This window comes from Pan paniscus, chromosome 20 (genome assembly GCF_029289425.2).
Source record: "Pan paniscus chromosome 20, NHGRI_mPanPan1-v2.0_pri, whole genome shotgun sequence".
NCBI lineage: Eukaryota > Metazoa > Chordata > Mammalia > Primates > Hominidae > Pan > Pan paniscus.
In genome coordinates this window covers 42,648,961-42,674,433 of record NC_073269.2, presented here as the reverse complement: position 1 = coordinate 42,674,433, position 25,473 = coordinate 42,648,961, and the positions used below count along the sequence as shown (strand labels likewise).

General features: G+C 41.6%; 1 protein-coding gene across 4 annotated transcripts; it reads left to right on the top strand.

Annotated features, from left to right (window-relative positions):
* Window positions 1-292: 292 nt before the first annotated feature.
* ZNF260 (zinc finger protein 260) lies at window positions 293-23,580 on the top strand. 4 transcript variants are annotated; one of them, XM_063600200.1, is made up of 4 exons: window positions 293-4,220; window positions 7,071-7,748; window positions 12,263-13,110; window positions 16,530-23,580. In XM_063600200.1, exon 4 carries the CDS (start codon window positions 16,991-16,993, stop codon window positions 18,227-18,229), a length of 1,239 nt encoding a protein of 412 aa, XP_063456270.1. In that variant the 5' UTR covers window positions 293-4,220; window positions 7,071-7,748; window positions 12,263-13,110; window positions 16,530-16,990; the 3' UTR covers window positions 18,230-23,580. The 4 variants fall into 4 exon arrangements, with proteins under 4 accessions (XP_063456270.1, XP_008959046.1, XP_008959045.1 ...); XM_008960798.4 differs by lacking the exon at window positions 12,263-13,110 and having other exon boundaries at window positions 7,071-7,270; XM_008960797.5 differs by lacking the exon at window positions 12,263-13,110 and having other exon boundaries at window positions 7,071-7,289.
* The last annotated feature ends 1,893 nt before the right edge of the window (window positions 23,581-25,473 follow it).

The window sequence follows — 25,473 nt, the reverse complement described above, 5'->3', positions numbered from 1 at the left end:
CTTGTCTCTTTCCTTATGTAATGGAAATGCTTCTAGTATTTCCCTGTTAAGAACTCAATTGGCATTTAAGAATCCAAATCTGGCCAGGTGCGGTGACTCATGCCTGTAATCCCAGCACTTTGGGAGGCCAAGGCAGGCAGATCACTTGAGGTCAGGAGTTCGAGACCAGCCTGGCCAATATGGCGAAACCCCATCTCTACTAAAAATACAAATTTAGCCGGGAGTGGTGGTAGGCACCTGTAATCTCAGCTACTCGGGAGGCTGAGGCAGGAGAATCGCTTGAACCTGGGACACAGAGGTTGCAGTGAGCCGAGACAGTGCCACTGCACGCCAGCCTGGACGACAGAGTGAGACTCCGTCTCAAAAAAAAAAAAAAAAAAGAATTGGCCAGGTGTGGTGGCTCACTCCTGTAATCCCAGCCCTTTGGGAGGCCAAGGTGGGCGGACTGCTGGAGGTCAGGAGTTCAAGACCAGCCTGGCCAACATGGTGAAACTCCGTCTCTACTAAAAATACAAAAAATTAGCCAGGCGTGGTGGTGTGCACCTGTAATCCCAGCTACTCAGGAGGCTAAGGCAGGAGACTCACTTGCACCCAGGAGGTGGAAGTTGCAGTGAGCCGAGAGTGTGCCATCTTCTCCAGCATGGGTGACAGAGCAAGACTCTGTCTCAAAAAAAAAATATATATATATATTAATCAAAATTAATAATCAAGTTTAAATGTGAGAAAAATTGGTTATATTTTATGCTTTACAGAAACTTAATAATCAAAGTAAACAATAAATAATCAAAGCAGTGAATATCTTTCGCCCAACATCAAAAGTCCTATGGATGATGAAGAACTTAGACCCAGTTTGAAGAATGTTGGCTTATAACACCCCTTGGCATACCTCTTCCCTACCCCAGAGGTAGAGTTAACACAGAGTAATCTCAGAGAGTAACAGAAACCTAAGGCAATCTGGGCATGTTTCCTCTGTGCAACCAAAAAGAAACTAAGTAGCACTGCTATCATTTATTAACTACTTACTATTCTTTCATTAATCAAATATTTACTGAGAGCCAACTATGTGCTAGCCATTGTAAATGGTGAAGATGGAACAACTAAACAAAAAGACAAGTCCCTTCTTTCACAAGTTGCGTCTAGTTACAATGAAGAAAATTAAAGTGCAACTACACATTTCATGCATAGATAGGTAGAATATACATATCTTCTAATCAAATTGCTTTCACACAACATATATAACTTAAAATCCTCTATTTTCATTTAATATGACATTGTAAACTCTCATCTCCTTCCTTCCATTATAAGTGCATGGTTATGGCCGGGCATGGTGGCTCACACCTGTAATCCCAGCACTTTGGGAGGCCGAAGCAGGCGGATCACCTGAGGTCAGGAGTTTGAGACCAGCCTGGCCAACGTGGTGAAACCCCATCTCTTCTAAAAATACAAAAATTAGCCAGGCATGGTGGTGCACGCCTGTAGTCCCAGCTACTCAGGAGGCTGAGGCAGGAGCATCACTTGAACTCAGGAGGCAGAGGTTGCAGTGAGCTGAGATTGCGCCACTGCACTCCAGACTGGGCAACAGAGCAAGTTTCTGTCTCAAAAATTAAAAAAAAAAAATGCATGGTTATGAGACAGCTGCTCTGCATGTAGCACAATATCCACATTCCAGACAGAAAGGGGAAAAAGAATGCATGCACACTGAGCCTGCCCCACCCCATCCCCATACCTTTAAAGAACTGCCTGAGTGGCCAGGTGCAGTAGCTCATGCCTGTAACCCCAGCACTTTGGGAGGCCTAGGCGGGCAGATCACCTGAGGTCAGGAGTTCGAGACCAGCCTGGCCAACATGGTGGAAACCTCATCTCTACTAAAAACACAAAAATTAGCCGGGCATGGTGGCAGGCGCCTATAATCCCAGCTACTCAGGAGCCTGAAGCAGGAGAACCGCTTGAACCCGGGAGGTGAAGGTTGCAGTGAGCTGAGATCACGCTACTGCACTCCAACCTGGGTGACTAAGTGAAGACTCCATTTCAAAAAAAAAAAAACTGAGAAGCCCAATCTAAGAACTTTAACTTACATCAACAGGAGAAGCTAGAACATGTACAGTTTGGGTTTTTTGTTTTCTGTTTGTTTTTCTTTAAGCAGAGCAAACAAGATCAGGACTTTTATAGCAATAAAGAAGGGAATGGATATTGAGTTAGCCACATATGTGGCAAAACAATTAACAGTATCTACAATTTAATATATTCTCAAATAGCTTTCAATTATGTAGGAAGTTAAAATATCACTTAAAACATGAGATACATTTCAATATGTGCATATACAAATATGTGTATGTATGTATATGCATATATATCTACATATGTATATAGGTAAAACCAAACTAAGCATACATGATAAACTGAACCATTTGCTATATTAATAAGACAAAATTAGGAAGATTTTTCCAAAGAGTAACAGAAGATTCCAGGTTACTTGATAAGTCCTTTTAGGCATTTGCTAAGAAAAAAAAATCAGCCGGGCGCAGTGGCTCATGCCTGTAATCCCAGCACTTTGGGAGGCCGAGGTGGACGGTTCACGAGGTTAGGAGTTCAAGACAAGCCAGGCCAACATAGTGAAGCCCCGTCTCTACTAAAAATACAACAACAAAAAAATTAGCCGGGCGTGGTGGCCGGCACCTGTAATCCTAGATACTCGGGAGGCTGAGGAAGGAGAATCGCTTGAACCTGGGAGGCGGAGGTTGCAGTGAGCCGAGATCGCGCCACTGCACACCAGCCCGGGCGACAGTGCGAGACTCCATCTCAAAAAAAAAAAAAATCAGGTCCTGGAAAAATAAAGCATTTCAGGAACAAACAGAAAACCTCAAGGCACCTTAAACATGGCTTTTAGATATCACAACCGTTATTTCCTCTCCTCTGGGGAACCTCTCTTGGAGGACAGAAATGAGAAGGGAGACAATACACTTCCCTTAGGGCCCAAATGACAAGGCCAGAGCTTACTCTGCGTTCCCCTCCCCCGCCGTGGGAGGGCTATCAGAGGAAACTGGGGCTTCTAACTCAAAACTCAGTGTCACAGAAAAATCCCCTTTACTATCACGGGGCCGAGCTGTCTTCTGCTCTCACATATGACTATGTGTGACATTTGGTCAAAGACACACACAGTCTCAACTCCACGCACACCCAATGCTTCACAGTCACACACCCACCACTGTACACAAAGTCACAAGCACCCACCCTCCATACTCCCACACAAGGACACAGAGTCACAACTACATAAGTACAAAGCTCCCTATATCTGCACACAAACGAACATATGGTCACAGAGTCACAATCACACACCCACCGCGGGCACACAGTCACAGCTAACCCACACCCTCACACAGCGTTACACAGTCACACAATAACAGTCCTAACACAGGGACTCACGGGACACCCGCAGAGTCCTCCCCACATCCGTACACAAGGTGTCACACACAATCACAATCACACACTGTGCTAGGACATACAGTCACAAAATCACAATTTCACAACCGCCCTTCTCGGCCCGTTCCGCCTGAACAGACTTAATACTCAGTCTCAACCTCCGCACCGGATTCCAGACGCTTCACCTCCAACCTCCTCCTGATCCTGTAGTCTCCGAGGCGACCCGCTCAGAGGCCAGCACCTGGGTCACGTGCAGTTCTCCCCCGAGCCGCGGGAGTCGCGAGGGGAGGGGGCCGAGGGCGCGGCGCCTTCTGGGAAATGTAGTTCAGCGCCACGCCCGCGATGAGCAAGATGGCGCCCGGCTTGAGCCCAGCCAAAGGGATTACCCTCATTCCCGAACCGTGTCTGAGAGTCTCGTGGGGGTCCTGGCTTAGTATCGCACCGTGGCTGTTACATAAAGTCAGCACAGCGTGTTTAAGCTGATGTTACACCACTACCCAATCCCAGGGATAGAGTAAACTAAGACTAAGGCCTTACACCCCTGCCCCGGCCAGGGAGACAGTCCCACAAGCTCTGGCGGAGGAAAAGTTCGCGCGAAAAGCTGACTCAAACCGCTGAACCTTCTGGGAAATGTAGTCTACCCTCAAAAGAGTGGCACGGAGGACGGGCCAAGATCTCTCGATTCCGTCCGGTTCTGAGCCGGGGCCTGGCCCAGCCCAGGAGACCTCTGGGAGCGCTGCCCGCGGAAGGAGTGCGCAGGCGCGGAATCTCCGACTCGCCATGGTCGTCTTTGTCTGCTGGTGAGTTGGGTTTCGGCCCTGTGGGACTTGGGTTTCTGGACAGTGAAACGGGCCAGGGACGCTGGAGGGGAGGATTTGCAGTGCCTGCGACGGGGCTGGGAGTATGGAGGGGAGGAATCGCCTTCTATGATGTGCGGTGATCCGAGCTTGTGTGGCTGGGGGCAGGGGTACAGTACGGGTGGGTTCGCGGGTGGGTGACCGAGAGTGTGAGGGGGTGTTGAGGGTGCAGTTAGTGAGAAACTGGTTCCAAGTTTGTGAGGATGGACGGATGGCTTTGTGAGGTAGCAACCTCTAAGCCTCACTCTTCTCATTTCTAAAATAATAAAGATGCGTTTTCTGGAAAATAGGAAACGGAAAAGGCTAAGGAATTGAGCGGATAAGTAATTTTAAAGGTGATTTTTTATATAAAAGCAGACCTATTGTGGAGTAGAAAACAAAATCAGCATTACCTTTCCATTATTTTTTTAAAGAGGAAAGATTTCGGAAAAACTTGTTACTGGATGCCTGTACACCCAGTAGGCATTGACTTTTCTTAATACTTTGGAGAAACTTTGGTGCAGTTGCTTGGAGAAACCCTGAACTAAGGAATATCTTTAAGAGGTAGTTTCCAATAGTGCAGACGGCACAGAATTTGGAAGCTACTTGTCCTGCCTTTAGCGCAGAGGTCAAGAAACTCCCTAGTTCGTCAGTGAGGGCAGCAATCTCACTCCTAATTTAATCAGGGTTCCCCCAGCCTTTTGTAAATATAGGGGAAATTCTTTTCTTGTGTATACAAAGGTAGAAGTATCCTATCTTCAAGTATCTTGTCACACTTATTCTTAACATATCAACATATTCAAGTATCTTGTCACACTTATTCTTAACATGTTTTTCAATAAAATAAAAAAGTAACAGGGTTAATAGTTTTGAAATATACAGAAAAAGTAAAAGATACAAAGAAGACAGGACTTAGTTTCTGCTTTTCCCCTAACTGTTGGTGTTTCTAAGTTTCTGGCCTTGATCATCTAAGTACTCCTATCAGCAACAACATTACACTGCCATCCATGGCTTCATCTAATACAGATGACTAATAAATGTCTGTTTCTGCTGGAGGCTTGTCCTGAGCTCCTAATCCATATTATCTAATTGCCCAATGTGCAGTCCACCTGGAAGTTACAGGGAACTTCAAGCTCTTTATGTCTAAAGGGCTCCTTCTTCCTGCAGTCTGCCTCCATCTATTTCCCCTCTGTACCTGTTTCAGCAATTTATAGCACTGTCTAGCCAGGTTCTAAGGCACTTACATCTTAGAGAAGGTTTCTAAGTAAGTTTGATCCTTTGATTTGTTATATCCCATTACAAATTGTAAACCAAGGTTTCTCAGCACACATAATCATAAATGTATATGTTTGCTGAATCAGTGAATGAACATACAGTCAGCCCTCTGTGTCTGTAGGCTCTGCTTCCACGGATTCAACAAACATGAATCATAACTGTTGTTAAGCTTGCGATGGTTGTGTCTGTACTGTACATGTACAGATTTTTTTTTCTTGTCATGATTCCCTAAACAATACAGTATAACAACTATTTACCAGACATTTACGTTGTATTAGGTATGATAAGTAATCTGGAGATAATTTTAAAGTATATGGGAGGATGTGCATAGGTTATATGTAAATATACTTCCATTCACTTTATTTTTATTTTTTTGAGATGGAGTCTCACTCTGTCACCCAGACTGGAGTGCAGTGGTGCAATCTCGGCTCACTGCCACCTCTGCCTCCTGGGTTCAAGCGATTCTCCTGCCTCAGCCTCCCAAGTAGCTGAGGTACAGGTGTGTGCCACCATGCCCAGCTAATTTTTTTATTTTTAGTAGAGACAGGGTGTCACCATCTTGGCCAGCCTGGTCTCGAACTCCTGACCTCAGGTGGTCAGCCTGCCTCAGCCTCCCAAAGTGCTGGGATTACAGGCGTGAGCCACCGTGCCTGGCTTTATATTTGAAGCATAAGGGACTTGAGCATCTGAAGATTTTGGTATCCGCAGTGATCCTGGAACCAATCTCCTGTGATATCAAGGGAAGACTATTATTATAGGACACTTACTATATTTAACTTCTCCTAGTTAATCTAAGTAAAATTTAGTCCTCTAAATTTTTTAGAGCTCTGACTTATAAATACCATCAGAATAATTTCCTGTATTTTTTTCCATATCACTCAAGGTTGGTTACTTCATATTTATGAGAAAAGTGTTATGGGGAAAAATTATATGCAAAGATGTGACTTCACTCAGGAGCAAGGTCACAAGTGACACCTGCTCGAAGGAACCTGTACAGGTTGTGATTGTGGATAACTCTGGCATCTTAGTCTCTCATAGTTTCTCTGTGTAACCTAAATTCTGAAAATAAGGTCCCTTCCGTTTCTCATTTTTGAAATGTTTAGAGCTTTTTTTTTTTTTTCCTTCCTTGAGATGGAGTCTCCACTGTCGCTTAGGCTGTGTATAGTGGCGTGATCTTGGTTCACTGCAACCTCTGCCTCCTGGCTTCAAGTGATTCTCTTGCCTCAGCCTCCTGAGTAGCTGGGACTGCAGGCATATGCCACCACGCCTGGCTAATTTTTGTATTTTTAGTAGAGACAGGATTTCACCGTGTTGGCCAGGCGGGTCTCGAACTCCTAATCTCAAGTGATCTGCCTGCCTCAGCCTCCCAAGGTGCTGAGATTACAGACGTGAGCTTCCATGCCCGGCCATTGAAATGTGTAGAGCTTTTGAATGGCATAATGGGTCTGGCCTGAGGTGCTATGTACAAATACTGTTTTTCCATTTGCTCACATGTGGGTCAAAGCCAAAGAGTCATCATTACTTTGTTCTTTTTCACAGGCCTGCTTCCTTGTACATCCACAGGAGCTGCAAAACCTCTTAGAGTTCTAAGGGCCCTCCCTGAATTTTGGGATGCTGCTTTGTTCCCCAACCATAACATCCAAGTCCAGTGTCATTTTTCTGCTCACAAGTTTAAAGTCAGCACTTAAAAGAACAGCAACAGATGATTGAGAAAGAAATGTAAAGAAGGTTCTCTTTGTGTGAGTAAGCAAGAACCTGGTAGGTATGAATGAGATAAAGACTTATTGCAGTTATTCAGTGAGAATTTGCAGCCTCTGAGTTGTTGTGGGGTTTTTTTGTTTGTTTGTTTGTTTGTTTGAGATTTTCGTACTAGCCTTTGTCTTTTAGAGTGACTGTTGCTGGGAATTCTTTAGATACCTAAATGACATTTCCAGACTGTCTTCCTGAATCTATGCATCCCTTTTATCAGATTCTAGAGGACTGATTGCTCTTCTAAAATCTATTCTGGATGCCAGTCATTCTACATCATTTGCAGCCTCAATTTTATGATTTTTTTACAGCCTCAATTTCACTTTTCTTCCTTTCACTAACATTCTCCATTTTTCACTTTTCCCTGTATGCCTAGATGCGTTTCCTTAAGCATTCAGTCCTTATAGATCTGTTAGTTTTCAAAAACTAGCATGTAAGTTCTTTAAAATGTAATCATTCTGGCCAGGCGTGGTGGCTCACGCCTGTAATCCCAGCACTTTGGGAGGCCGAGGCCGGCGGATCACCAGGTCAGGAGATCACGACCATCCTGGCTAACACGGTGAAACCCCGTCTTTACTAAAAATACAAAAACAAAATTAGCCAGGTGTGGTGGCGGGCGCCTGTAGTTCCAGCTACTCAGGAGGCTGAGGCGGGAGAATGGCGTGAACCTGGGAGGTGGAACTTGCAGTGAGCTGAGATTGTGCCACTGCACTCCAGCCTGGGCAACAGAGTGAGACTCTGTCTAAAAAATAATAATAATAATAATAATAAATTAATTAATCATTCTATGTACAACTATTATGTATCAATAAAAAAACTTTCAAAAACTAGCAAGTAGATTCTTTTCTTTACATTTTAACTTTCTATCATTCTTTGTCCTTCCATTGTTATGTTCCTCAGAATTGAATTTTGCTTCCTTACTCTTGTTTTCTATTGTCTTCCTACCTCCAGCCATCATAGTTCAACACTATGTCACCTCCTGCTTTTTAACAATATTACAGGCTTGGGGATTAGTGCTGACTTCCTATTAGTTCATTACCCTGTTAATTTTAAAAAGAAATAATAATGGCCGGGTATGGTGGTGCATGCCTGTAATCCCAGCACTTTGGGAGGCTGCGGCAGGTGGATCATGAGGTCAGGAGTTCAGGACCAGCCTGACCAACATGGTGAAACCCCGTCTCTACTAAAAATACAAAAATTAGCCTGGCGAGGTGGCGCACGCCTGTAATCCCAGCTACTCAGGAGCCTGAGGCAGAAGAATCACTTGAACCCGGGAGGCGGAGGTTGCAGTGAGCCGAGATCATGCCACTGCACTCCAGTCTGGGCGACAGAGTGAGACTCCCATCTCAAAAAAAAAAAAAAAAAGAAGAAATAATACTATTATTATCAAAATTTAATATGTATACTTGATAGAAAATTAAAACAATCGGGTATGTCTCTTCATTCTTGGCCCTCAATCCCCTGTTTCCCAGAAGCAGCCACTGTTCACAGTGTCTGCTGTATGCTTCTAAATGTTTTTATGAGGATACAAAAAGGCTTTCAAGTAGAGCAGTGACATGATTGGACTGTGACAAGATTACTGTGGCTGGTGTGTTGAGAACTGTAAAGAGGTGAAAGCTAAAGTAGCAAGACTGGTAAGGAGGCTGTTAAATAATCCTGGCAAGACATGTGGCTTAGACCTTGGTGGTCACAATGAGGATTGTCCAAAATAGCCAGTAAGCTATGAGGTTGTAAAGAGTGTGTAATCTGACTGAAAGAGAAGTATTGTTTGAGCAACAAGGAGAATGAGATTGCTATTTAAAGAGATGAGAAGAATTTGAGAGGAGTTGGTTTGGGAGCTGGAGAAAGAGTTTGAATAGGGGCAGGGTAAGTTAGATCACTATTAGACATCCAAGTGGAAATGTTGAGTCGTCAGCTGGATATTTGAATTGATTGTTGAGGAGAGAGGTCCAGGCTGGTGATTAGTATTTGTTAGGCATCTCAGATTCATGATATGTAAAGCAATAAGAAGTGTACTAATCACAGTAAAGCTAAGTGACTATAATAAACTTCAAAGTGCCAGTTTAAGGAATGTAGGAATTGATTTCTTGGTCACATAACACTCATGTGGTGAATAGTCCAGATTTGCATGCTAACTTTGGTGCTTATGGTCCCTGAAGCATATGGATTCCTCCCAGGTTCTCTCTTTATTATCTGGTTGTGGTTGGAGCTGGATCAACAATGCAGCCTGGTTTCAGCCAGATAGAAGATGGAGGAATTGCTACTCTAGGACAGGAGTTCAGCAAGCTTTTTCTGTAAAGGGCCAGATGGTTAATATTTAAGTCTTTGTAGGCTACAGGGTCTCCATTGCAGCTACTCATCTCAAGCATTATACTGTGAAAGTAGTCATGGACAAGAAAATAAATAAACATGGCCATGTTCCAGAAAAACTCTTTTAGTTTGCCAACCTTGTGGTGTTTTTTTTTTATTTTATTTATTTATTTATTTTTTTGAGATGGAGTTTCACTCTTGTTGCCTAGGCCAGAGTGCAGTGGTGCGATCTCGGCTCACTACAACCTCCATCTCCCAGGTTCAAGCGATTCTCCTGCCTCCACCTCCTGTGTAGCTGGCATTACAGGAACATGTCACCACGCCCAGCTAATTTTTTGTATTTCTAGTAGAGACAGGGTTTCGCTATGTTGGCCAGGCTCGTCTCGAACTCCTGACTTCAGGTGATCCACTCACCTCGGCCTCCCAAAGTGCTGGGATTACAGGTGTGAGCCACCGAGCCTGGCGTCAACCCTTGTTTTAACAGGTCACTATTTACACATAATACAATTAAGAGTTTGCTTGCCATTAGAGCATTTTGACTTATATTTTGAAAGCATTTTTTATTTTATTTTATTTTATTTTTTATTTGTTTGAGATGGAGTCTCACACTGTCACCTGGGCTGGAGTGCAGTGGCGCGATCTCGGCTCACTGCAAGCTCTGCCTCCCAGGTTCAAGCGATTCTGCTGCCTCGTCTTCCCAAGTAGCTGGGATAACAGGCGCCCACCACCAAGCATAGCTAATTTTTTGTGTTTTTAGTAGAGGCGGGGTTTCACCATGTTGGCCAGACTGGTCTCAAACTCCTGACCTTGTGATCTGCCTGCCTCCACCTCCCAAAGTGCTGGGATTACAGGCGTGAGCCACCGCACCCGGCCTTATTTTATTTTTTGAGACAGAGTCTTGCTGTGTCACTCAGGCTGGAGTGCAATGGCACAATCTTGGCTCACTGCAATGTCTGCCTCCCGGGTTCAAGCGATTCTTTTGCCTCAGCCTCCTGAGTAGCTGGAATTTACAGGTGTCCACCACCATGCCTGGCTAATTTTTGTATTTTTAGTAGAGACAGAGTTTCACCATGTTGGCCAGACTGGTCTCGAACTCCTGACCTCAAGTGATCTGCCTGCCTCATCCTCCCCAAATGCTGGGATTACAGGCGTGTGCCACTGCACCTGGTCCTGAGAATATTTTTTAAACCATGGGATAAATGTTGAAAGAACCATTTTACTTGTTCTGATTATGTTTTCTAGTTCAGTTCAGCATTGTCATTTACAGTGTTAAAAATTCAATTCTGATAAGTGTGTGAAGGATGTAGGGTTTTAATTACAAAGGAGATGTAATTTTTAATTTTCTTTTGGATTGTTTGGAATATAGTAGCATAAGTCCTGATCTGTTATGCATCCTACCAATTTTCATGAATTTTTAAAAAGTAATTGGAAAACTTAAAATAAATAATACCATTATCTAATCAAAGTTTAGTAAAATTCACATGCTAAGCCATCCATGCCTTGGGCTTTAAGGGGCAAGAGCTCTATTTTTTCCTTCTTCTTTCTTTCCTTTTTTTTTTGAGACAAGGTCTTACTCTGTCTCCCAGGCTGGAGTGCAGTGGCATGATCACAGCTCACTGCAGCCTTGAACTCCTGACTCAAGTAATCCTCCTACCTCAACCTTCTGAGCAGCTGGGACTACAGGCACCTGCTACTACGCCCACCTAATTTTTTAATTGTTTGTAGAGACAGGGTCTCACGGTGTTGGCCAGGCTGGTCCTTTTTTTTTTTTTTTTTTGAGACGGAATCTTGCTCTGTCACCCAGGCTGGGGTGCAGTGGGGCGATCTCGGCTCACTGCAACCTCTGCCTCCCAGGTTCAAGTAATTCTTCTGCCTCAGCCTCCAGAGTAGCTGGGACTACAGGCGCCTGCCACCACGCCTAGCTAATTTTTTTTGTTTTTGTATTTTTAGTACAGATGGGGTTTCACCATGTTAGCCAGAGTGGTCTCGATCTCCTGACCTTGTGATCTGCCTGCCTTGGCCTCCCAAAGTGCTGGTCTTGAACTGCTGGGCTCAAATGATCCACCTGCCTTAGCCTCCTAAAGTTCTGGGATTACAGGCGTGAGCCACCACACCCAGCCCTATTTTGTACTATGTTTATGTTTCTGTTTAGGTTTTCTGGTTTCAGTTTGCATCGGTTATACTTGCTAAGTTTTCTGTTTGCATGGGGTTTAACAAAATAGTCTGTACTATCCATATTTTCTATCTATAGTTATTTCCAAATATCTTTCTTTTTTACTCTTACTTCTTTTAAGTTTTTCCTTAAGAATCCACTCATGAATTTATTATTTCTCTTTTTCTGTTTGTAATACATTAATTTCTTTTTCCTATTTTTACTAATTTTCTGTTTTTCTTTCCTTTTTCTTTTTTTTTTGAGACAGAGTCTCACTCTGTTGCCCAGGCCGGAGTGCAGTGGCACAATATTGGTTCACTGCAACTTCCTCCTCCCGGGTTCAAGCAGTTCTCCTGCCTCAGCCTCCCGAGTAGCTGGGATTACAGGCGCCCACCACCACACGCGGCTAATTTTGTATTTTTAGTAGAGATGGAGTTTCTCCATGTTGGCCAGGCTGGTCTCGAACTCCTAACCTCAAGTGATCTGCCCACCTTGGCCTCCCAAAGTGCTGGGATTACAGGCGTGAGTCACCACACCCGGTCTGTTTTTCTTATATTTACTTTTTCTTATGTTAATTACTTTGAGTGCTTATTTTATTACTTTTTTAAAAATGATGTAAGCTTTTATGCTAAAACTTCATTCTCCAAGCATTAATTTTCCCTGGCCAAAGGGTTTGTTCAAACCAATAGATTTTGAAATTTATAAGTGAAAGGTTTTGTTTTTGTTCTGTCATTTCTATGTGTTGGCTTTTTTGTTTTTTTGGTCAGAGTATTTTGTCCATCCTTTACTACTTTGTGGAATAGGCTACTATATGGGCTGATTTTGAGAATGTTCTTTGGGCATTTAAAAAGGTGGTTTATAATCTATTTTCAAGATATAGGATAAACTGATTAATAAAATACGTTATAAATGTGTATACATTTTTCTTTTTATTTATATTGTATTTTATGGATTTGAATTCAGAGGTTGAGAGTGGTTGTTTTCTCAGTTACTAATGGGGTTCTGAAATGTTACCCCCAGTATGTTACAGTATGTTATACCCATACTTCCCCTTCTGACTTCTGATACTAGTAAGATCACTGCTTTTTTATTAAAGCATTTGTAAGCATTTACATAACTATAACACTGTAAGCATTGTTGACTGGTAAACCAAATGATTTGCTATGACTCTGTTTGATTTCTTGTATAACCTTTTGCTTTTCTTTTAATTAATATTTGCTTCTTTGTTTTGTTTGCTTAGTTTTCCATTTTTGTGTTTTGATTCTTCCCAAGCTTTCAGACAGAACTGTAAAACCTAGAAGTCTAGGTTGGAAGTAACTTATGGTTAGGATTATCCATTGTCTTGCAATCTGATGCCTTTTTGATGTGGTATGTCTTTTTCTTTTATTTCCTTTTATATGATAAATGTTTTGGAACATTTCAGATTTTTTTTTTTTGTTAAGACAAGGTCTCACTCTTGCCCAAGCCGGAGTTCAGTAGTGTAATCATAGCTCACTCTCCTGGGCTCAAGCCATCGTACCATCTCAGCCTCCCCAAGTAGAAGGGAGTACATGTATATGCCACCACACCCAGATAATCTTTTTTATTTTTAGCAGAGACAAGATCACACTGTGTTGCACAGGCTGGTCTCCAACTAGGATCCTCTTTTTATCCCTAGCTGAAATTTTGTATTGATGTGCTTTCGCCGGTATCTTTTTAAATGGAATGTTCTTTGTACTCAATGAGCCTGCTAAGTATGTGGACTCATGATTTGTAATTCTGGGAAGTGATCTTTATTAGCTCTTTGAAAATGTCCTGTATTCATTTTTCTTCGTACTTTCTTTGGAACTTCTTTGGTAGATGCTGATCCTTCCAGATTCTTCCACTAACCCACTAATGTTCCAACCATTACACTCTTTCTTTCTCCCTTCTTCCATTCTTCCTTTTTTTATTCTAGGAGATTTTCTAGACTTTCTTTCCCCAACATACTGAATTTTTAAGATCAATTTCATATTGTTTATTTCTAAAAACACCTCTTTATAGAACACTGTTAATATTTCATTGCAGTGATAATAGTAATCTCCTCACTTTCCATGATATTAATTGTAGTATTATATGGGTGAGTTTTTCTGCTCTTTGCCTTGTATGTTGTTTGATCTGCCTTTGATGTTAGGGCTTTCATCAAATGTTTTCTGATCTTTAGCTCTACATTAATTTGTGTACGTAAGCGGGGCTTATGAGATGGTGGTTTTCACTGTGCATCAATCAGTAATATAGATGTGTTTCGTTAGATGATTCCAAATGTTAGCATCTGTAGGTGTTCTCATGCTCTTCTCATTTTTTCAGAAAATAATTCTTCCGGGCCGGGTGCGGTGGCTCATGGCTGTATTCCCAGCACTTTGGGAGGCCAAGGCGGGTGGATCATGAGGTCAGGAGTTCAAGACCAGCCTGGCCAACATGGTGAAGCCCCGTCTCTAACTAAAAATACAAAAATTAGCCGGGCATGGTGGCAGGCACCTGTAATCCCAGCTACTCGGGAGGCTGATGCAGGAGAATCCCTTCACCCGGGAGGCAGAGGTTGCAGTGAGCCAAGATCGCACCACTGCACTCCAGCCTGGGCAACAGAGCGAGACTCCGTCCCAGAAAAAAAAAAAGAAAGAAAGAAAAAAGAAAATAATTCTTCCATCATCTGACACCTAGTAACCACCAGCATTCTCGGAATCTAACAGTAGAAGAGCCTCTGTTATGTGTATAAACTTTTACTCATTCTTCTCTTACTAGGATGCTCTCATTACTTTGCTGGTCATCACTAAATTTGGAGCCTCTTGGTTTTGTCTGGATGATAAACTTCACATTTCTGTCCAGCTAGGAGAGTTCAGGGCATTAGCTGGTCCTTTCACAGTCATTTTGTAAGCCCTGCCTTCCACTCTTGCCCAGTTTCTCCACTGACAGAGCGTATCTGTCAATATCTGTGTTACAGACCTGTGAAGGTGGCCCCCACATCTGCTGGCTTTTCTTTAAACCACTCAGTTCTGCTGTTGATTTACAGTTCTCTATTTGCTTTCTTTCCAAAATTTCCTAATACTTTTTTTTTTTAGAGACAAGGTCATACTCTGTCACCTAGGCTGGATTGCAATGGCATGATCATAGCATACTGCAGCCTCGAACTCCTGGGCTCAAGCGATCCTCCTACTTCAACCTCCCAAGTAACTAAGACTACAGGTGTATGCTACTGCACCTACCTAATTTTTAAAATTTTTGTAGAGATAAAGCCTTGCTGTGCTGCTTAGGCTGATCTCAAACTCCTGGCCTCAAGCAGTCCTCCTGCCTTGGCCTCCCAAAGTGCTGAGATTACAGGAATGAGCCACTATCCCTAGTCACCCTAATACTTTTTGTCCACTGATATCTTCTTAACCTTTTAGTTCTTATGTGTCCCTCTTCACCCTTTTACTGTCATTTTAATGGTGTTTCGGGAAGACATAGAAATAAGCACCTTATTTAAACTTTTCTGTTCATTTTATTTTTGCCCTGTCTTCCTATGCACTCCCAGTCTTTTAAGTATTTGTCCTTTCATCCTGTTTCCCACCGATTCCTTATGTTTTAAAGACCAAGTCGGCCAGGCGCAGTGGCTCACGCCTGTAATCCCAGCACTTTGGGAGGCCAAGGCGGGCAGATCACAAGGTCAGGAGATCGAGACCACCCTGGCCAACATGGTGAAACCCCGTTTCTACTAAAAATACAAAATATTGGCAGGGCATGGTGGGGGGCGCCTGTAGTCCCAGCTACTCAGTAAGCTGAGGCAGGAGAATGGCGTGAACCCAGGAGGCGGTGCTTGCAGTGAGCCGAGATCACGCCACTGCGCTCCAGCCTGGGCGACAGAGCGAGACTCCGACTCAAAAAAATAAAATAAAAGACCGAGTCTTGCACTGTCACCCAGACACTGGCACGATCATAGCTTATTGCAGCCCTGAAATCCTGGGCCTAAGCAATCTGCCCACCTTAATCTCCTCAGTAGCTAGGACTACAGGCACCATGCCTGGCTTTTAATTTTTTATAGAGTTTTTAAATTTTTTATAGAGACGGGAGTCTCGCTGTGTTACCAAGGCTGCTCTCAAACTCCTGGCCTCAAGCAATTTTCCTGCCTCACCCTTCCAAAGTGCTGGGATTATTGGTGTGAACCACCATACCTAGCCTTATTTTCTCTCATTTTACTGATTTATGAAGTGTGCTGGGTTACATTTAAAAGCAATTAAAATTACACATACCTGGGAATGTTATTTATATTTGAACTTTGTTTTATAATGAGACTAGGCTTGGATAAAAAATCTATTTTACAGCCGTGCGCAGTGGCTTATGCCTGTAATCCCAGCACTTTGGGAGGCTGAGGCGGGCGGATCACCCGAAGTCGGGAGTTTGTGACCATCCTGGCCCACATGGAGAAACCTTGTCTCTACTAAAAATACAAAAATTAGCCAGGCATGGTTGCAGGCTCCTGTAGTCCCAGCTACTCGGGAGGCTGAGGCAGGAGAATTGCTTGAACCTGGAAGGCAGAGGTTGCGGTGAGCCAAAATCGCGCCATTGCCCTCCAGCCTGGGCAACAAGAGTGAAGTTCCGTCTCAAAAAAAAAAAGAATCTATTTTACAGTAACACATTTCTGAAATTATATTAATAATGGGAAACTTCAAAGGTGTTAGTGATATTATGTTGATGATAATGATAACCTAATTTATTGGACGCTTATTACATGCCAGGCACTATATATTATATTAACTCTTTTTCAATTATGATTTTTTTGTACTTCCTTTTAGAAGAAGCCTGGGAAGTTTATAAACAGATAAAGACGCAACATGAAAGACTTGTAAGTTAAGTCTCATCTTTCTCTGTGAAAATACAGACTGAGGGAAAATTTAGGAAACAAAGTATTTCCTCTGAACAGTCATTGATTCTTCAAGACTACCCTTCTGTGTATGGAACTCAGTTTAAAAGAATTTGAAACATAATTTATACACAATTTATACCTAAATATGAGAGAAGCTGTATAAGAACCATTAAGAATATAAAGAGAATGTTACATTTTATCCCTTTTTGTAATCATCTCATCTCAGGGTAATCAATGTGAGAAAAGTCTTCCATCATAAATTTAACTTCATTAGATACCCAAGAATTAATATTGAAAATACACCATATGAATTTAGTGAATGTGGGAAAGCTTTCATCCTTATTACATCTTATTTGATACTAGGGAAATCTCCTGATTAAATTCACATGCATGATAGGCATGTTGGAAAGTCTTCAGCATGAATCAGATCTCCTTCAGCATGATCAAATTCATACTGGAGAGAAACCTTATGAATGTAATGAATGTAGAAAAACCTTTAGCCTGAAGCAAAACCTTGTAGAGCATAAGAAAATGCATACTGGAGAGAAATCTCATGAATGCACTGAATGTGGTAAAGTGTGCTCTCGAATCTCATCCCTTACTCTACACCTTAGAAGTCACACAGGAAAGAAGGCATATAAATGTAATAAATGTGGAAAAGCCTTCAGCCAGAAGGAAAACTTCCTTTCTCATCAGAAACATCACACTGGAGAGAAACCTTATGAATGTGAAAAAGTTTCTATTCAGATGCCAACCATCATCAGACACCAGAAAAATCATACAGGAACCAAACCCTGTGCATGTAAGGAATGTGGCAAAGCCTTTAACGGCAAAGCATATCTCACTGAGCATGAGAAAATTCATACTGGAGAAAAACCATTTGAATGTAATCAGTGTGGAAGAGCCTTCAGCCAGAAGCAATACCTCATTAAACATCAGAATATCCATACTGGAAAGAAGCCCTTTAAATGTAGTGAGTGTGGAAAAGCTTTTAGCCAGAAGGAAAACCTCATTATACATCAGAGAATCCATACTGGAGAGAAACCTTATGAATGTAAAGGGTGTGGGAAAGCTTTCATTCAGAAGTCAAGCCTCATTAGACACCAGAGAAGTCACACAGGAGAGAAACCTTATACATGTAAGGAATGTGGGAAAGCCTTCAGTGGCAAGTCAAATCTCACTGAGCATGAGAAAATTCATATTGGAGAGAAACCCTACAAATGTAATGAATGTGGAACAATCTTCAGGCAGAAGCAATACCTCATTAAACATCACAATATTCATACAGGAGAGAAACCCTATGAATGTAATAAATGTGGAAAAGCCTTCTCTCGAATCACATCACTTATTGTACATGTAAGAATTCATACAGGTGATAAGCCTTATGAGTGTAAGGTCTGTGGGAAAGCCTTCTGTCAAAGCTCATCTCTTACTGTGCATATGAGAAGCCATACAGGTGAGAAACCCTATGGTTGTAATGAATGTGGGAAAGCCTTTTCTCAGTTCTCAACCCTTGCTCTGCACATGAGAATCCATACTGGTGAAAAACCTTATCAGTGTAGTGAATGTGGGAAAGCTTTCAGCCAAAAGTCACATCACATTAGACACCAGAGAATTCATACTCATTAAAGTTCTCTATGAATGCCTTGGATTTAGCAAAACGTTCAGCAGATTTTACACTTAATAGTGTATTGGAAAATTCATTTTACATTAAAGTGACATGAATGTGGGAAGTGCTTCAGCAGCAATTCAAAACTTAAATACTATGATGTTTAATAAGTATTATAGTATAAAGAAAACCCGTACCCCCAAAACTCCCACAACAAGCATTATGGATGCTGTACTTCTAGGAGTATACTCATTAAAGTTAGGATCTAGTCATGGACGCTACTTAATGTGTTCCTGGAAGGCCTACAGATGCATTAAGAAATAGTTATGAGACGTATGAGGATTTGAAATTAAGAGACAAAATTATCATTTTTGTGATGTTTTGCTACATATATGAATTGTAAAACTAGAATCATCAAAATTATTTGTTGTTGAAGCCGTCATAAAACTGAGACTGAGACAGAATATTGAATTCAGAAATGTGTGCATGAATATATGGGGAATTGGTAATTGATAGAGGCGGTATCCCAGATTGGTGGGGAAATCATGGATTACTTAAAAATTAATTGACTCTTCATATGGAAAACTAATATCTCCCATCATAATATAAAATATTTTTCTTATGAATTCTTAAAGTACTGAAGACTAAAATGCAAAAAGCAATACTTAATAATATAACAGTTTTATAAGAAGATGTTTTTAAAACCTTAGGGCAGGAAAGAACTTCTAAAACATTCCAGAATACCCAGTAGTTCCACTCTTGAGTATGGTAGTCCCCTATTTTCTGCAAGAGATGGACTCTAAGACCCCCAGTGGATACCTGAAACCCAGATAGGACCAAACTCGATGTCTATGTTTTTTTCTTACATATACATACCTATGATAAAATTTAGTTTACAGATTAGACACAGCAAGAGATTTAAAACAATAATAAACATAATATGGAACAATTATAACAATATACTGTAATCATAAAAGTTATGTGAATATGATCTTTCTCTCAGAATACCTTATTGTACTGTTCTCAACTATTTATGAACTGTGGTGATCACAGGTAACTGAAACCATGGAAAGCAAAGCTGTGGATAAGGGGGAACTACTATATATATGCATCTACCCAAGAAACATGAACACAGGGAGTCATGTACTGGTCTGTAGCTGTATAGTTCATTGCACCATGAGTTATAGTAGCCAGAAGTTGGGAAACAAATGCTGTCTCTTGTGAAATAGATGAATAAAATGTGATATAGTAACATAGTAGAGTACTCTCTAGCAGTTAAGTGACAAATTAAGTCTATATATTAACAGAAATATTTAAAAAAATTAGAGTGAAGAAAAATGATGAACATATTGTAATGATGCTTCTATGAATTTGAATAAAATCAACACTAACCAGCCCTAGTACTAAGAATTGGTTATGGATAAATTATGTAAAACTAAAGAATGGATTGAAAGGATATGTATGTACTCAGTTCCCAAAAGTGGAGTGGTTACCTCTAGGAAGAAAGGAGGTGGAAGGGAAATGTTACCAAGCATGGTAGTTAAAGGATACTTCAATTTTGTATCTATTTCTTATTAAAAAGAAATAAACATTCTAAGTAAACATAACGAAATATTAATTCTGGGTGGTGGTAATATTTGTGTTCATTCTATCATTCGTGCTATTTATTTCCTTAAACTTCTGAAAGTTAAAAAGTCCAGATAGGAGTGAGGAAGCTGTACATGAAACATAATGGACTTACATTCCTAGTCAGATACTAATATTCTGTAGAAGATATTTCTAAAATCATATCTTTAAAATATGAAATAATTTTAAATTGGGGTGGCAACTTAAATTCAATTAAACTAACTCGTGTCACAAGAGTAAATTTTACATAATCTGTACGTAGTTCTAATCTGTATATAGTCTTGGAGGTTATGATTTGCCGCAGGTTGGTTGGATCACATACATTTAAGGATCATATTATTAAATAATATATGCACAGACATGGAGAGAATTAGTTTTTACTAAAACATTTATCAGAAATTTTAATACTCTGCATAACCAGTATTAGCATTAGAAATTAGCCACTTTTAAAATGAGAAAACTGTGTCACTCTTCAATTTTTTTTATAAGCCATTGAGGAAAACATTAACTCCTGGATTTCAGCTTCACTTTTAACCTGCAGACTAAATTTCTTTCTCAATTATGTCAGACACACCCAAGTCAATCCCAACCCCCTTGTTACCTTGGGAAGACCGTGCTGAAAAAGGAGATCTTCCACCTAAACAGTGTTCTCTTATTTGAAGCAAATCTTTTTGAGAATTTGTTTACTTGATTTCTTCCCACAATAAACTGACAGAGAAAGCTACTAATTATTTTTTTTTTTTTGAGACGGAGTTTTGTTCTTGTTGCCCAGGCTGCAGGGCAATGGCACAATCTTGGCTCACTGCAACCTCAGCCTCACAGGTTCAAGTGGTTCTTCTGCCTCAGCCTCTTGAGTAGCTGGGATTACAGGCATGCGCCACCACGCCCGGCTAATTTTGTATTTTTAGTAGAGACGGAGTTGCACCATGTTGGCCAGGCTGGTCTTGAATTCCCGACCTCAGGTGATCCACCCACTTCGGCCTCCCAAAGTGCTGGGATTACAGGTGTGAGCCACCATGCCTGGCTAATTTTGTATTTTTAATGGAGATGGGGTTTCTCTAAAGGCTGGTCTTGAACTCCCGACCTCAGGTGATCCGTCCACCTTGGCCTCCCGAAGTGCTGGGATTACAGGCGTGAGCCACCATGCCCGGCCTGATGTTTTTGAATGATTATGAAAATGGGTATAAAGCATTAAAACCTTAGACTGATTTTAAATATATTAATTTCTTTTAAACTCAATATAATGTTAATATTACTATAGCACTTATTAGCATTTCTGAAGTTTGGTCTTGAGATAAGATTGAAAATGACAGTTGTTGATTTTCTGAGGTAATATACCCAAATAAAATATATGTATGTGTACATGAATCTAAACTGTCTTCTTCTGTTCCTCATTTTGCTTTACTTAAATAATCTTTCATATTTTTTAAGTGTTTTGCCCATGTGCTTGGGTAGCCTTGAAGTCACCAGAATAACTAGGACTCAAATTCAGACCAAACCAGGACTATCTTTTTGTGCCATGAGTTAGCCATGGTCCTGGACCCAGCAAAAAGAATGATTATGATGGTCAGTAAGATGAGCAATTGCAACATAATATTCTCTAATATTGTATACTGTAAATTTATTCAGCTGCCCTCGTTTACTCACAGTTTGCTTATTTGCCACCATAAGAAATGCTACAATAAAAATTCATGTAATCACCCCTTAGATTTCAGTTGTTTTTATTTATGTGGGTCAGATTACAGGGAAGGGATTGGTAGATCAAAGGATTGATGTTATTTTAAAATTTTTAATAGATGTTTTCAGAGTCAGGTCCAAAAGAACAACATATCCTCTGGCCCTACAATAGATCCTATGATGCTACTTAATTGTATGCTTCTTTGATGAGTATAAACCTCACTTGCTCCCAGATTTGCCTCTGAGAGTTTTCATATTGTTAGCTCATTTTTCTATAGGATTATTTGTCTTTTTGCCTCCCTTTTTCTTTTCTTGAGATAAGGTCTGGCTCTATTGCCCAGGCTGGAGTATTGTGGCACAATCTTGGCTCACTGCAACCGCCACCTCCCAGGCTCAAGCCATCCTCCCACCTCAGCTTCCCAAGTAGCTGGGACTATAGGCATGCGCCACCATGCCTGGCTATTGTTGTCTTTTCTTTCTTTCTTTCTTTCTTTTTTTTTTTTTTTTTTTTTTTTGTTGAGACAGTGTCCCACTGTTGCCCAGGCTGGAGTACAGTGGCACGATCTCGGCTCACTGCAACCTCCACCTCCTGGGTTCAAGCGATACTCTTGCCTCAGCCTCCCGAGTAGCTGGGACTGCAGGCGTGCACCACCACACCCAGCTAATTTTTGTATTTTTAATAGAGACTGGGTTTCACAACGTTGGCAGGATTGTCTCAATCTTTTGACTTCATGATCCGCCCACCTCAGCCTCCCAAAGTGCTTGGGATTACAGGCGCGAGCCATTGCGCCTGGCCATTTTAGTGTATTTTAATATCAAAGCTAAATATTTAGACAAATAATTGTCTTCTAATTATAGCCAACTTGGTCACACACAAAATTTCTTGCATAAATTTATCCTTCATGAATTTTATAGTTACATATAGTTAGGCCTGAGCAAGGCAGGTGAGGGCTCTCTGCCCACCCACTAGGAATGTCAGGTAATAGTATGGCAGTTTAGACATTGCCTCTTTAAAAATGTTAATTCTGCTGGGCGCAGTGGCTCACGCCTGTAATCTCAACACTTTGGGAGGCCAAGGCAGGTGGATCATTTGAGATCAGGAGTTCAAGACCATCCTGACCAACATGATGAAACTTTGTCTCTACTAAAAATACAAAAATTAGCCAGGCATGGTGGCGTATGCCTATAGTCCCAGCTACTCGGGAGACTGAGACAGGAGAATCGCTTGAACCCGAGAGGCAGTGAGCTGAGATTGCACCATGGCACTCCAGCCTGGGTGACGGAGTGAGACTCCATCTCAAAAAAAAAAGAAAATTCCAAGGAGGGACAATCTCCTGATGGTCCACACCTGTTAACATTAAAAGTGTTAATTGAGTGCAGACCCAGGGAGAAGCAGATTCTTGGCCATGTGTGTTAAGAGACAAAATGGCGACATGACGTTCCAGGGCCACATGCTACCAGATAAAGGAAAAAAGCCTCAGATGGGCATGTATATAACTCCCTAAACATGCTGTGTGTGCTCAATTCCCAAGGGTAAGGAAAGCACTGTGCATTTGGGGAGCCCACCCTAAGGGAAGAATCATGGGAAAGAGGTGAATGTATAAAGTCCTAGGATCAAGGTTAAAGTCTTTTTTTTGTTGTTGTTGAGACGAAGTCTTGCTCTGTCACCCAGGCTGGAGTGCAGTGGTGTGATCTCGGCTCACTGCAACCTCCACCTCCCAGGTTCAAGCTATTCTTCTGCCTCAGCCTCCTGAGTAGCTGGGATTACAGGTGTGTGCCACCACGTCCAGCTAATTTTTGTATTTTTAGTAGAGACGGGGTTTTACCATGTTGGCCAGGATGGTCTTGATCTCCTGACCTTGTGACCCACCCTCCTCGGCCTCCCAAAGTGCTGGGATTACAGGTGTGAGCCACTGCACCTGGCCAAAGACTTTTTTTTTTTTTTTTTTTTTTTTTGGTCTTTTCTTTCTTGGACCTTCAGGCATCTGCTTGGCTGTCTTCCAAGTGAATTTTCCTTTCTTTACTGTTCTAAAGCCTTTTAAAATAAACTTCCACTCGTGCTCTGAAACTTGCCTTGGTCTCTTTTTTCTGCTTCCCCTCAGTTGAATTCTTTCTACTGAGAAGGCACAGGCTGAAGTTGCTGTGGTCTCGTATGAATACAACACTGTTAACGGGGTAATTCAGATCTCTGTCACCACTAACTTTATCACAACTTATTCAGACCTTTGACAACATACTTTGACTTTCCGCTTTGTCCTATGCTTTCTTTTTAAAAAAAAATCACTTTAGGACAAATATTTATCACATAAAATTCTTTCTCATACAAAGTTATTCTCTTTTGCTTTTAACTTGCCTTACCAAAAATGTATCTTCATATTAATAACTTTCTTTACATCTCTCTGTCCTATTGGTTCTTTTCCTTTTTTTTTTTTTTTTTTTTTTTTTTTTTGAGACAGAGTCTCACTCTGTCCACCAGGCTGGAATGCGGTGGCGCCATCTCAGCTCACTTCAACCTCCACCTCCCAGGTTCAAGCAATTCTCTGCCTCAGCCTCCCAAGTAGCTGGGATTACAGGCGCCCGCCACCACACCCAGCTAATTTTTGTATTTTTAGTAGAGACAGGGTTTCACCATATTAGCAAGGCTGGTCTTGAACTCCTGACCTCGTGATCCACCCACCTTGGCCTCCCAAAGTGCTGGGATTACAAGCGTGAGCCACCACACCTGGCCTATTTAGAGTTTTTGTAAGATTTAAAATGCCAAGAACAAACATTTGTGTTCAACAATTCATATTTTGGTTTTTTAATCTTATTTGGTACCAACCAAGACATTTAGTAAGTATCCAGTAATTAAGTAACATAATGGTACGATGTCAAATGACATGAAAAGTCTTTTTATGTCTATCCCATTTACATTTACCTAATTGATTTTTTTTTTTTTTTTTTGAGATGGAGTCTCGCTCTGTTGCCCAGGCTGGAGTACAGTGGCGCAATCTTGGCTCACTGCAAGCTCCGCCTCCCAGGTTCATGCCATTCTCCTGCCTCAGCCTCCCGAGTAGCTGGGACTACAGGCGCCCACCACCATGCCCGGCTAACTTTTTTGTATTTTTAGTGGAGACGGGGTTTCACCGTGTTAGCCAGGATGGTCTCAATCTCCTGACCTCGTGATCCACCCACCTCAGCCTCCCAAAGTGCTGGGATTACAGGCGTGAGCCACCACGCCTGGCCCTAATTGATTTATTTTTAACAATTATACTGAAATTCTGAAAACTGAGATATTAGACAAAGTCACTATTTGAAGTTATTTGTGTATCTGATGTGTGATCAATATCCAGAATATATAGAAAATTCCTAATACTCAAAATGAAAGCAAACAACCAGATCAAAAGGGTAAATGACTTAAATAGCCATTTATCCGAAGAAGTTTTTTGTTTGTTTGTTTTTTGTTTTGAGACACAGTCTGGCTCTGTCGCCCAGGTTGGAGTGCAGCAGCACAATCTAGGCTCACTGCAACCTCCGCTTCCTGGGTTCAAGCAGTTCTCTGCCTCAGCCTCCCGAGTAGCTGGGATTACAGGCGCACACCATCGTGCCCGGCTAATTTTTGTATTTTTAGTAGAGATGAGGATTCCCCATGTTGGCCAGGCCGGTCTTGAACTCCTGACCTCAGGTGATCCGCCTGCCTCGGCCTCCCAAAGTGTTGGGATTACAGGCGTGAGCCACTGCACCCGGCCCAAGATTTTTTCATGCGCCAGTGCTTTGCAAATCAAAACTAAAATGTGATTACCAACTCGCCCATTAGGATAGCTATTAAACAAAATACAGAAAATAACAAGTGTTTACAAGGATAAAAAGAAATGGGAACCTGGCCTGGCGCGGTGGCTCATGCCTGTAATCCTAACACTTTGGAAGGCCAAGACAGGCAGATTGCCTGAGCTCAGGAGTTCGAGACCTGCCTGGACAACAT

What these genes read in the sequence shown, in the direction of transcription:
- ZNF260 (XM_008960798.4), top strand. Translation starts at nt 16,991, where the DNA reads ATGATAGGCATGTTGGAAAGTCTTCAGCATGAATCAGATCTCCTTCAG.